General features: G+C 49.1%; 2 protein-coding genes across 2 annotated transcripts in view; one reads left to right on the forward strand and one right to left on the reverse strand.

Moving 5' to 3' along the window:
• The first annotated feature begins 2,735 nt into the window (after nucleotides 1-2,735).
• Nucleotides 2,736-3,752, forward strand: LOC102274643 (vomeronasal type-1 receptor 4). Its single transcript, XM_005910201.3, has one exon. The coding sequence runs from the start codon at nucleotides 2,853-2,855 to the stop codon at nucleotides 3,750-3,752; it is 900 nt and encodes a 299-aa protein (XP_005910263.2). The 5' UTR covers nucleotides 2,736-2,852.
• Nucleotides 3,753-5,218: 1,466 nt separating this feature from the next.
• NLRP13 (NLR family pyrin domain containing 13) overlaps nucleotides 5,219-13,563 on the reverse strand; it is a 28,206-nt gene continuing 19,861 nt past the window's right edge. The window contains exons 7-13 of the mRNA XM_070388409.1: nucleotides 12,880-13,047; nucleotides 12,351-12,521; nucleotides 10,329-10,499; nucleotides 9,794-9,964; nucleotides 8,838-9,008; nucleotides 7,688-7,858; nucleotides 5,219-5,575 (exon numbers count right to left, since the gene is read on the reverse strand). Coding sequence (XP_070244510.1) covers nucleotides 5,452-5,575; nucleotides 7,688-7,858; nucleotides 8,838-9,008; nucleotides 9,794-9,964; nucleotides 10,329-10,499; nucleotides 12,351-12,521; nucleotides 12,880-13,047 — 1,147 coding nt within the window. The 3' untranslated portion in view covers nucleotides 5,219-5,451. The remainder of the gene's footprint in view (nucleotides 5,576-7,687; nucleotides 7,859-8,837; nucleotides 9,009-9,793; nucleotides 9,965-10,328; nucleotides 10,500-12,350; nucleotides 12,522-12,879; nucleotides 13,048-13,563) is intronic.

Below are 13,563 nucleotides of genomic sequence, written 5' to 3' on the forward strand. Positions count from 1 at the left end.
TAATTCAAAGCAGAGATAAGAATGCATAAGTCTTGTGTTTCCTCCCTCTGTTGTTGGAGACTCTGTGGAATAGCAGTAGCTGATGCTCACAGGATGTTGGCTGTCCAGACACCGCGGGTAGAGAATCTATCAGTCAACAGGGTGAGCTGTGCTTGCCCTCAAACGACTCTCAGTGTATTGGAAGAGAAAGTGTTGGTTGCTCAGTCTCAGTCAACTCTTTGTAACCCCATGGACTGTAGCTCGCCAGGCTTCTCTGTCCATGGGATTCTCCAGGCAGGAAGAGTGAGTTGCTATTCCCTTCTCCAGGGGATCTTCCCGACCCAGGGACTGAACATGAGTCTCCTGCATTGCAGGCAGATTCTTTACCATCTGAGCCACCAGGGAAGCCCAAAGAGAGAGGTGGAGTAAAAACAAAAGCAAAAAAAGAAAAAGCATAGATTTAGTTTTTGTGGGGTTTTTTTGGGTAAATGACATTTTATTATTCAAATTCTCTGGTGTCAATGTGCAACAGGAAAATCACTTCCTCCTCATAGACTGACTTGCATTTCAGCAGCAGCATCAGTGGGAGGTGGGTATAGAAACAGTGGGATGTTAAAGAAAGTTCATCTTCTTTCCAACAGAGCAAGAATTTCAACTTCTTTCCCAAGGTAACATCTGTGTTTATGTAGTGATCTTAGCCACTTTTGCTTCTTCTAGTATCTTAACTTCTCTTTCAAGTTTTCTTTTTATTATTATTTTTTTAATTGGAGGCTAATTACAACATTGTAGTAGTTTTTGCCATACATTGACATGAATCAGCCATGGGTGTACATGCGTCCCCCATCCTGAGCCCCTGTCCCACCTCCCTCCCCATCCCATCTTGAGACTGAGATAGAGAATCAGAAATGGTCACTGAGGATTATCATCAGGCAACTGTGAGCAAGTCAAATCAAGTGGGCTGGAGTCTGAAGGAGCAAGACAGTTGAAGGAGTGGGAAGAAGGGAATTCCAGGAAAAAGGAAGGATGTGAATTGTTGTGATAAAAGGAAAATGTGTTTGTTTGTTTGTTTTTTTTAAGGGAAGTAAATTCAGCTGGACTTAGGACAAGAAATGCTAGTAAGATGGGAAATGCCTTAGGTGCCTGACCTTGAATGTTATAACCATCCCTCACATTCCTACCGGACGGAGAGTTTATCTTCTCAAAAAACCAACTCTCGTCTTTGCTGATCTTTTATTTGTCTGGTCTGTATTTCATTTACTTCTGCTCTGATTTCTGTTAATTCTTTCCTTCTGGTGAGCATTGGGCTTAGTATTTTTTTCTTTTAGTTCCTGGATTGTTAGATTGTTCCTTAAAATCTTTCTTTTGGGATTTGCCTGGCAGTCCAGTGGTTAAGACTTCGCCTTCCAATGCAGGGGGTACGGGATCCATCCCTGGTCCTGGAGCTAAGGCATCCCACATACCTTGAGGTCAAAAAAACAAAACATAAAGACAGAAACAATTGTAACTAATTCAATAAAGACTTTAAGAATGGTCCACATCAAAAAAAAAAAAAAAATCTTAACAAAAAGACTAGTTATCATATTCGTTTCCAAGTTTAGCAAGATTCTCATTTTTACAAAAATGAAAACTAATGAAGATGTAAAGCAATCTATCTGTGCCTTGGGTCTAACAACCCAAGTATTTTATTAGCTTTCGGGTGACACAGTTGACAAGCAAAAACTGTACTTATTGAAGGTGTACACCTGGATGTTTTGACTGAAATGTTTATTTTTACATATGGCTTGAGGCAAGCTGGAGACTGCTCCAGAAAAATCCCTGCACAGACAGATTTAGCAAGTCAAGACCTGCAAAATTATTGATTAAAATTCTTTGCAAACTAAGGTTATTTTCCATACCAAATAGATTACCTGAGGGACTTCCAGCAGCCTGTATAGTCAGAATACTACCAGTTTCACAGGGGTGTTTTATGTACTATCACATGAATGTATAATTTAGATTTCTCCACAGTTGGAACTATGTTCCCTGAAAATTTTAATAACTTCTGTAACCCTGTAATATGTATATTATTCTGCCTTTGTTTAATTTTCTTCATGCATGATAACGGTAGAAAAGATGAAAATGAATTATAAATATGGTGCAGGCACTGACTCCATGGATGTGAGTTTGAGCAAACTCCGGGAGACGGTGAAGGACAGGAAAGCCTGGCATGCCGCAGTCCATGGGGTCAAAAAAGAGTCAGACACGACTGAAAAACTGAAGAACAACCGTGTATTTTTATTTTTGTCTCCTTTCACTTGTTTACCAACTACATGTTTATTAAATTTATTATTATGTGTCAATCATATATTTTTTACCAACACAGGCATGGCTTCTAAGCTCCTGGGTTTTACATCTGTGTAGGGAGTCAGAATATAAAAGTAAATAGAAAGAAATACAAAATAATAATGATAAAATGTGAAATAGGTGTCAATGGTGTACTTCTGCAAGTTCAGTCCCTCCTGTGTGACGGATGATGGTGTCTCTCTTTTCAGAATAGAAGGTCCAGGACCTGTACGATATGAGAGTCCCCATGTCTCCACTAGAAAATCCTGGTCTTCCTGCCAGGCCGCTCTGAAGCCCTCTCCACGTGTGCTCAGGAGGATGTGAGGAAGCAAAGGTGCCAGTTGCTCGGTCACGTCCGAGTCTTTGTGACCCTGTGGCCCACAGCCCACCAGCTTCCTCTGTCCGTGGGATTCTCCAGGCAAGAATACTGGAGTGGCTTGTCATTCCCCTCTGCAGGGCAGCTTCCCGACCCAGGGATCAAACCTGTGTGTCCTGCATTGCAGGCGGATTCTTTACTGTCTGAGCCACCAGAGAAATCCCCATTCAGAAAGATGCTCCCCCCACAGAAAGAATCAGGGGAAATGTTTCTGAAAGCCTTATTTCTGTTACAGGTTGGGAACGGGACTCTGGCTAACGTCATCCTCTTCTTCTGTAATGTCTCCCCAGTCTTGCTTGGCCACAAACAGAGACCCCCGCAGACGATTGTCACCCACGTGGCCGTGGCCAACTTCTTGGTTCTCCTCTCCGCTGGGGTTCCCCACACGATGGCAGCTTTTGTGTCAAGGAAGCCCCTGTCCAGTCTTGGGTGTAAGCTTGTGTATTACATACAGAGGGTGGCTCGCAGCACCACCCTGTGCTCCACCTGCATCCTGAGCACCTATCAGTCCTTCACTCTCACCCCCAGGACAGCGGCGTGGGTGATGCTCAGAGGAAGAGCCCCCAGGGTCACTGGTCCTTCCTGTTGGGTCTGCTGGATGCTCAGTCTATTCATGAATATCTGGATTCCTGTGAGCATCTCTGGTCCACAGGATGAGCACAACTATACTGATGCCCAAGGCAAGTGGTTCTGCTCACCCTCGGCTTCTAAAGCAGGCTGTGTCTACTTGTGGTCCACCTCGGATGCCGTGTTTCTTACCCTCGTGGTCTGGTCCAGTGGCTCCATGGTGCTTTTCCTGCTCAGACACCACCAGAGGGTGCAGTATATTCACACCCCCACTGGGCACCACAGATGCCCCCCAGAGACCAGAGCTGCCCACACCATCCTGATGCTGGTGGTCACCTTTGTCATCTTCTACCTGCTGAATTCTGTTTTCACTTTTTATATCAGGGCCCATGATGATTTTCGGCTGTGGTTAATGCAGGTCTCAGATGTCTTGACTTCGTGTTTTCCCACCATTTCCCCCTTCCTGCTACTCCTTAGGGATCCTAGAACCCTCAAGTTCTGCTCCTGAATCTTGGCAAATAGCTGGGGAAACAATGGAAAGAGTGACAGACTTTATTTTCGGGGGGGGGGGGGCTCCAAAATCACTGCAGATGGTGACTGCAGCCATGAAATTAAAAGACGCTTTCTCCTTGGAAGAAAAGCTATGACCAACCTAGACAGCATATTAAAAAGCAGAGACATTACTTTGCCAACAAAGGTCCTTCTAGTCAAAGCTATGGTTTTTCCAGTAGTCGTGTTTGGATGTGAGAGTTGGACTATAAATAAAGCTGAATGCTGAAGAATTGATGCTTTTGAACTGTGGTGCTGGAGAAGACTCTTGAGACCCTTGGACTACAAGGAGATCCAACAGTCCATCCTAAAGGAAATCAGTCCTGGATGTTCATTGGAAGGACTGATGCTGAAGCTGAAACTCAATACTTTGGCCACCTGATGCAAAGAACTGACTCCTTGGAAAAGAGCCTGGTGCTGGGAAAGATTGAAGGCAGGACGAGAAGGGGACGACAGAGGATGAGATGGTTGGGTGGCATTGCCGACTCAATGGACATGAGTTTGAGCAAACTCCAGGAGATAGTGAAGGATAATGTAGTAAACAACAGTAAAGGGAAGGCTGGCGTGCTGCAGTCCATGGGGCTGCAAAGAGCTGGACGTGACTTAGCTACTGAACAACATCAAAACCACGAAGGTGTTACAAATCATCAAGTTCAAAATAAAGTCTCCATCTGTGCCCTGCGACCACACGTAGCCTCTGCTTGTTGGAAAGGAGGATAAGAAAGAACCTTGGGTGTTTGGAAAAGGGAGAGAACATGACCATTCTGTAAGTTCCTACCCTTCATAGACAAAAGTTTATGCATGACACCATCAATGTCGCGTCACATCCTGTGTGCGATCCACATTCCGTATTTCCAGGTTGGTGGATTACGCTTTAGATGGAAACACAGCCTGTGATCTTTCACAACAGAAGCAAAGGCTGAAACTGGGCCTGTTTGCATATTAAGAACCAGTCTAACCCCACCTCCCCCCGGAGTGTGGGATGGACATGCAAACAGGGTTGTATTTAAAATGCAGAACCAATAAGGACCTACTGTAGACACAGGGAACTCTGCTCAGGGTTATGTGGCAGCCTGGACAGGAGGGAAGTTTGGGGGAGAATGGATACATGTGTATGTATGGCTGAATCCCCTTGCTGTCCACCTGAAACTGTCACAACATTGTTAATCAGCCATACTCCAATACAAAATAAAGTGTTAAAGAATAAATAAATAAATACAATTTGTAAAACAAAAAAGAATCAGTCAAGGTGTCCATTAGGCTAATTTCATCACAGTATTATAATTATGGAATCATAACTACGTCTATCCCACCTCTCAATCCATGAGAAATGAAGTTTTTGATTTCCTCAAGACATTTTTTTATATCCTTTGCTTTATTTAATCCTCTTAATGGCCCCAAGAATTTAAATTATTACACCAACGAGGGAAAAAAAACACTTACAGGTGAGCCCATGTAGGATCTTGGGCCAAATAGAGACTTGGGTTAGTATTCTGCAGACTGGGCATTTAACGTGCTGCCTGTCACAGACTGAAGGGGCATCCTGGAGGCGACGGCTCATTCGTCCCCATGAACAGAAATTCCTGAGCAACACATGCGTCAGGGAGGCTTTTCTCCCAGGACGGGCCGCGGTAAACCTCTGGTGTCGCCTCCATGGGTCACCACCACCATCTCTCTTCAGGGTCATTAAAGTCCCACTGAGACTTGACTCTCAAAAAGCACCCCTTCTCATGTAGTTTCTCCAACTCGGCACTCACTACAGAGCACAGGTCTTTTTCGAGCCTGCAAAAACAGAGACAGAAGGAGAAGAGATGGAGACAGGATGAGATGCTAAGATGGGTGTCCCAGAGAAGCTAACTTTTACCGTCCCCTGGATCTCTCTCTACCTCCAGCTTCATGCAGAGATTCCAGGGCACTAGCGCTCCTTTCCACAGAAAAGCAGAGCACAAAGGAAAGAGACGGGAAATCCCCAGGAAAGATGATGAAACAAACGTAAGACGGGGTATTCCAATGAAAAGCACAACCACAGAGGGCCTACACAGCACAGAAAACCATACTCAACACTATAATAACCCACAAGGGAAAGGAATGCGAGTAGAAAAGAACAGATATAATAGACACGGAACACATAACTGAATTACTTGGCTTTACACTGGAAAGCGGCACCGTTATAAATCAGCCATATTTCCATTTTTTAAATGTATGACATAGCATCTGCAGAGACGCGGATGGACCTAGAGACTGTCAAACAGAGTGAAGTCAGTCAGCGGAAAACAAATGCCGTGTATTAATGCAAATACGTGGAATCCGAAAAATGCTGGTGTATACAACCTTATTTACAAAGCAGAAGTAGAGACCAGACATTGAGAACAAACACATAGACGTAAAGGACAGGGGGGTGAGAAGAACTGGGAGACTGGAACTGACACTCGTCCACTGTTGATACTATGCATAGAATCGTGACTAAGGAGAACCCTCCGTACAGCACAGGGAACCCTACTCAATACTCTGCGACCTAAATGGGAAGGAAACGCAAAATCGAGGGGATGTAGGTAGCAGACGGCTGACGCCCTTTGCTGCATGGCAGAAACTAGCAACACTGCAAAGCAACTAGACCACAATAAAAACTTTAATGTGTGTCTTAGTTCTGAAGTTGATAACACGAAATACTCAGTGTACAGCTTTCGACCAACTTCTCAAAGTGGGCAAGGTTCCCTGGTATTGAAGAGGATTCCTGCTAAAGCATGCTTAGTTTAACGTCTTTCTCAAAAAAATAAATAAGTAAAACCACAGCTTATCTTTCTGACCTCATCTCCAGGATATTAAACAAGGTGGGAAGTGTTCTAATCAAATGCTCTTCTTTCAAACGAACTCACAGTTGCCAGTGGCAAAAGAAATAGAGTTTGGGATGGACATGCACACACGGCTGTATTTAAAATGGGTAACAAGGCCCTACTGCAGACACAGGGAGCTCTGCTCAGTGTCATGTGGCAGGCTGGATGGGAGGGGAGTTTGGGGGAGAACGGGTGTATATATATGGATGGCTGAGTCCCTCCGCTGTTCACCTGAAACTACCACAACATTGTTCATCGGCTGTACTCCAATACAAAACAAAAGTTTAAAAAATCAAATGCACTTCTTGTGATGCCCCCAAAGATCACACAGAGCTCGGTCCAACCTCGGGGCTCCACACACATTCCTCTGACTTCCTCGGGGCACACGCCGCCCTTACCTGCAGTCACTGTCCGTCTTCCCCGCCTGCCACATGGTTCGTCCCTCCAGCCTCGCCGGGTCCCCCACAGACACGCCTTCCCTCACCACCCTGCTCTCCACCACAACCCGGAGCTTCCCTCCCAGCATTCACGCAGCTAACCCTGCTGTCACGGGTCTTGGATTTGTTATCTCCCAAAGACAAACACACACCAGCATGAAAAGGCCCAGGACCGTGTGTCACACCAACCACCACACCCCCGTGCTCGGCCCAAGGTCAGCACTGGGAAGGAAGTCGCTGAGTGAACATCTGAGTGAGACACGGCAGGCGCCAGAATGAGAAAAGTAGGGGACTCTCCCCAAAACACCATGTGCGTAGGACCGCGCCATCGTCTGGGGACCACAGGCACACATGGCTGGTTAATTCAGCCTAAAGACTAAAAAGTCAGCTTGTCCACTGCAGGAACCATGTTTCAAGCGTCCAGTACACGCACGCCGCTAGCGGCTCCTCTACTGGACAATGTGGATGCAGACCACCACGCGTGATGCCGGAAGTTTTGCTGGCCCGAACCGCCCTAGGAAACTGAACGCCCTGGGAAACCGAACCGTGGGCTTGCTTTAGGACCTCGTCCCATTCGTCCCCATCCCGACAGCCGCTTCCCCGTGGAGGAGTCGGGGGATTACCCGAGTTTCCGCAGCTTGCACGTCGGCTTTCTCAAGGGCATCCACAGCCTGCTGACTCCGTCTGGCCCCAGGTTGTTTCCTAAAAGGTTCAGGTTCTCCAGGCTTTTACTGCTTCCGAGAACAGAGGACAGTGGCCAGCAGCAAGCGGCCGTCAAACTGCATTTCTCCAACCTAGGGGTGGTGGGACAGAAGCGTGAAAGATGGTCCTCCAAGATGGAGGAGTTACAGACAAAAGGGACACAGAATTTAGGGGGACACATACTGAAGGGCTTCCCAGGCGGCTCAGTGGTAAAGAATCCACCTGCCAAGGAGAGAGACACAAGAGACATGGGTTCAATCCCTGGGTGGGGAAGATCCCCTGGAGAAGGGAATGGCAACCCCCTCCAGTACTCTTGCCTGGAGAATCCCAAGGACAGAGGAGCCTGGCGGGCTACAGTCCACAGGGTCGCAAAGAGCTGGACCCTGAAGACAGGCACACAGTACACATGCTACTGAAACAGGCTTGCTAACACACACCAGACACTGTCCAAGTGTCGACAGGCAGCATTCAATCCATATACCAATCCTGCGAAAGGCAGGGGTTATCCTAAACCCCACCTGACAGGTGAGGAAACTGAAGTTTAGCCTGCCCGGATACGGAAGAAGTGGTTTCACTATAAAGTGGACGTGTTCATTTACAAGGCCCTTAAAAGGACAAAAATAACACTACCACCCCTCATTACACTTTTTCCATCCTATTTCTAATTTTCAAATGCAAAAATCTGAAAATACTCGCTACTAGCAAGACTAACGCAAAAGTTACAGGAGACTGACACACAAATCATAGATAACAGACATTTACACAGGTGGTAGATACACAGGTACCTGGATGGGAGATGTTAACTGACACACAAATCATAGATAACAGACCTATACACAGGTGGTAGATACACAGGTACCTGGGTGGTAGATGTTATAGATACAGAGAGATGGGAGAGGAGACAGAGAGATTACAGAATAAGTCTTTCAGGCAGAATGTAAACTACCACTGAATCTTGTTCAAAGGTTAATGGCAATTCTTTGTACCCCTTTTGCACCTTTTCTGTAAATTCAATGTATTACTAGAAGAAAAGGTAACCAAAAAAGAAAGAAAGAAAAAGCACTGACTCACCCAAGTGTCTGCAACACACAGCTCGGACTTTTCAGGACACTGCACAGCTCCTTCACCCCCTCGTCCTGAATGTCATTGTTCCCGACGTCCAGAATCTTCAGGTGACCATTGCGCTTGAGGGCGTGAGCAAGCTCGCGACAGCCCGCCACCGTGAGAGAACAGTGTGACAAGCTGCAAGATGAAAAAAAGAAAATACAAACGAGGGAAAAGCAACCCCTGAACCCTTGCTCTCTGCATGTTCCAGCCCACCTTCTAAGGAAGAAAGCGACTCCAAAACCAGGCTTCTCCGGAGTCCTGGAAAGAGGAGGGTGCTGGTTAGGAGGTCTGAACACCTGGGCGCCCCATGTACCCGTGAACGGAAGAAAGCAAAAGGAACAGCCACGCGGCCCTCTCCCTGCCGACCCTCAGGCCACCGACAGGCTCATCTGTGTGCAGGACTTCTCTCTGCAACACTGACCCCCGGACTCATTCTTTTTCTTTTTTACTATCAAAGAATATTCCATCCTAAAGGAGATCAGTCCTGGGTGTTCACTGGAAGGACTAATGCTGAAGCTGAAGCTCCAATCCTTTGGCCACCTGATGTGAAAAACTGACTCATTTGAAAAGCCCCTGATGCTGGGAAAGATTGAAGGCAGGAGGAGAAGGGGATGACAGAGGATGAGATGGTTGGATGGCATCACCGACTCAATGGACACGGGTTTGGGTGGACTCCGGGAGTTGGTGATGGACAGGGAGGCCTGGGATGCTGCAGTTCATGGGGTCGCAAAGAGTTGGAGACGACTGAGCGACTGAACAACCACCACCACCAACACCCACCCACACATTCCCACCTCCAACAAAACCAAGAGCCTGCTGGGGACTGGCCACCAGGCCCAGGACTCAGATCCCAGCTGACCTCAGGCCGAGTGACACGACCCTCCTCTCGGCCTCTGACCGCAGGAAGTGGTGGAACTCACTTCAGGCTCTGCAGGGCGCAGTCTGCACGGCCCAGGGCTGAGCTCAGAAGCTTCACTCCCCCGTCTCCCAGGCTGTTCCTCCTCAGGTTCAGATGTGTCAGGCTCCGGCTCTGGAGGAGGGCGTCCGACAGGTGCCTGCAGCTGGGCGTGCTGAGCCGGCAGCACCAGAGCCTGCGCTCCCAGAAGCACAGAGACGGGCACTCGGGACAGCAGCTCGGGGCAACGCCCGCCCGACCGCCCCTCCGGGGCCTCCCTGAGCCCCGTCCCGGACACACCCAGTACCTGCCCGTTACCCTCTCTCACCCCAGCCTGACGCATCGAGCACACCAAGGATGTGCCCGTCACTCATGGCTGGGTTAAAAAAAAATAAAAGCATCTTTTGTTTTGCTTTTTTGAGCTTTATACAAATGTGTTAGGTCACTCCAGTCGTGTCCGACTCTTCGTGACCCCATGGACTGTAGCCCACCAGGCTCTTCTGTCCCAGGGGCCCCCCCACAGAGGGTCCTCCCCAGACACTGAGCCAGGAGGGACTCACTCCAGTCTCTGCAGGACACACTCAGGCCGAGTCAGGGAGCCACACAGCAGCTGCACGCCCTCATCTCCGAGTGGGTTCAGTCCCAGGCACAGTCGAGTCAGGTGGGGGGTGCTGGTGAGAAGTGAGGCCAAGTCCTCACAGGCGGCTGCTGACAGGTTCCCCTTCTCCAGCCTGCAGAGGGGGAGACGCCAGGTGAGCCGTACCCCGGCTCCCTTTCTGCTCCCCAACTCTCTGTCCCGGGGCCCAAGGCTGTGCAAAGATCAAGTCAGGTAAAGGAGAGAAGCACCAAGGAGAGTGAGGTGGCGAAGGTAACACTTCTCTACCACATGACATTCCTCATATGTGAAATCTAAATCTCACAAATGATCTCATGGAACAGAAGGAGGCTCACAAAACTGTATAAATCTTAATTATGTCGAATTGGTTCATAATGCTTTTCAAGTCTGCTACATTCTTCTGCTTCTCTGTACATTCACTCTAATTCCTGAGAGTTTGAAATTGAAACTCCAACTAAAAATCTTCATTTATTTACTTAAACAACTGTAATATATAATGGAACTGTATGTAACTTTGTTCTGTGTTTTCCAAACCTGTTTATATTTTCATAATTTAAAAATTAAAAAAGATAAAATACGTATCAAAAAAATTTTTAATTTAAAAGGAAACTCACAGACTCAGAGGATGAACTTATAGTTTCCAGGGGGGGAGGATGGGGGAAGGGATGGTTAGGGAGTTTGGGATGGACATGAGCACACAGCTGTATTTAACATGGAGCACCAACAAGGACCTGCTGTAAGCCCAGGGAACTCTGCTCTATGTGGCAGCCTGGATGGGACGGGACTTTGGGGGAGAACGGATGCATATATATGTTTGGCTGAGTCTCTTTGCTCTTCACTTGAAACTAACACAACATTGTTTGCTAATCAGCTATGCTACTGCTGCTGCTAAGTCACTTCAGTCGTGTCCAACTCTGTGCGACCCCATAGACGGCAGCCCACCAGGCTCCCCTGTCCCTGGGATTCTCCAGCCAAGAACACTGGAGTGGGTTGCCATTTCCTTCTCCAATGCATGAAAGCAAAAAGTGAAAATGAAGTTGCTCAGTCGTGCCCGACTCTTAGCAACCCCATGGACTGCAGCCTACCAGGCTCCCCGTCCATGGAGTTTTCCAGGCAAGAGTACTGGAGTGACCCCAATACAAAATAAAACATTAAAAAAAAAAAAAAAAGATTTCTCCATCTCAGTCCTGCTGACCTTTGGGCCAGATCGTTCTTGATTGGGGCTTCCCACGTAGCTCAGTGGTAAAGAATCCACCTGCCAATTGCAGGAGACCCGCGTTCAATCCCTGGGTCGGAAAGATCCCCTGCAGGAGGAAATGGCCAACCCACTCTAGTCTTCTCGCCTGGAGAATCCCACGGACAGAGGCCGCAGAGAGCGACCAAGGGTTGGACGCAACAGAGCACGTGCGCTCCAGGGCTCTGGAGAGTCTGATCACACAGGTGGTCCTGACCCATTAGATGCCAAGAGCAAACTCCCCTCCCCACATGTGAAAACCAAGCACATGTCCAGACACTGCCTCGCATCCCTGGCAGGACAAAATTGCCCCTGGATGAAAACTAGCCTGTTTGGAGGAGGCTGGCAGAGGCCTGAGGAGGTGAGACAAAAGAGACAAAAGCAGCCAATGGTCAAGACGGCCAAGACAAGGTGAGAGCGAAGCTGGCTGAGAAGGGGCCCCGAGGGGAGAGGGGAGAGGCAACCAAGTCAGGGAGGGCCCCCAGGGGAGAGGCGGCTGAGACAGGCCCCCGAGGGGAGGGGCAGCCGAGACGGGCCCCCAAGGGGAGGGGCGGCCGAGACAGGGGCCCTAAGGGGAGGGGTGGGAGGCATGAGGGTGACGAGACCCGTGTCGGGGGTAGGGAGACACAACACAGGGGTCCCCGAGGTGCCCCAGATGCAGCCCCACTGATACCCCCACTCTGCCCCGCAATCCTGCAAGGAAGGGCTTTCTGTGGAAGCAGGGCGACTTACGACAGCTCCTTCAGGGCACAGGTGGCCGTCCCCGGGGGCTCCCGCAGTCTCTTCAGCTCAACGTGGGAGAGGTCGTTGTCCGCCAGGCTGAGGAAGCTCAGACTCGAGTTCCTGCCGAGTTCGGTGAAGAGCTGATGGCAAACCTCAGTGCTCAGGCCACAGGACTCCAACCTATTGGAGAGACCCAGGGCTTCCCTGGTGGCTCAGACAGTAAAGAACCCGCCTGCCAATGCAGGAGACCAGGGTTTGATCCTTGGGTCGGGAAGATGCCCTGGAGGAGATGGCAACCTACTCCAGTATTCTTGCCTGGACAATCCTCAGGGACAGAGGAGCCTGGCCAGCTACAGTCCACGGGGTCAGAAAGAATCAGACACGGCTGAAGCAACTTAGCACGTGTGCTCCACCCCCATGCATTCTCCCCCTTTGCTAGCCTTCACATGCTTTTCCTGCAACATTTACTCCAGCCCTTCCAGTGAGTCCTCAAACCCACACATGATGTTGGGGACAGCCCTGGAACGCAGTGACTCACCACAGATACTTGAGGCCACAGGCTGAGTGCCCCAGCATTCTGAACACGCCCCTGGACACAGCAGCGTCCAGGCTGTTGGAGCTCAGGTCCAGGTGGGTCAGGTGCCGGTCACCACGAAGCAGAAGACCAAGCTTCCTCAGACCCTCCACAGGGGCCATGGACTTCCAGCTGCGGAGAGACGCAGGGATGGAGCGCTGGAGGGGAGGCGCTCCCGCGGTTCATCTTTCCAACACTGCACACACACCTAACCGCCAGGGCGAGGGACATGATACAAGAGGAACCCAGACACTGAGGGGCATCACGGTGCAGAACTGTACTCAATTTTTATTTCTAATTGGAGAACAATTGTTTTACAGTGTTGCTTCTGCCATACATCAACATGAACCAGCCACAGGCATACACAGGCCCCTCTCTCTGAACCCTCTTCCCGCCTCTTGCCTCATCCCAGCCTCTAGGTCATCGCGGAACACCAGGCTGAGCTCCCTGAGCTATACAGCAGCTTCCCCCCAGCTGTCTGCTTATATACTTTGGTGTGTCTGTGGGCTTCCAAGGTGGCTCAGCGGTAAAGAATCCGCCTGCCAATGCAGGAGGTGCAGGTTTGATCCCTGGGTCAGGAAGATCCCCTAGAAGAGGAAATGGCAACCCACTCCAGAATTCCTGCCTGGAGAATCTCATAGACAGAGG

Source organism: Bos mutus, chromosome 18 (assembly GCF_027580195.1).
Source record: "Bos mutus isolate GX-2022 chromosome 18, NWIPB_WYAK_1.1, whole genome shotgun sequence".
Taxonomy (NCBI): domain Eukaryota; kingdom Metazoa; phylum Chordata; class Mammalia; order Artiodactyla; family Bovidae; genus Bos; species Bos mutus.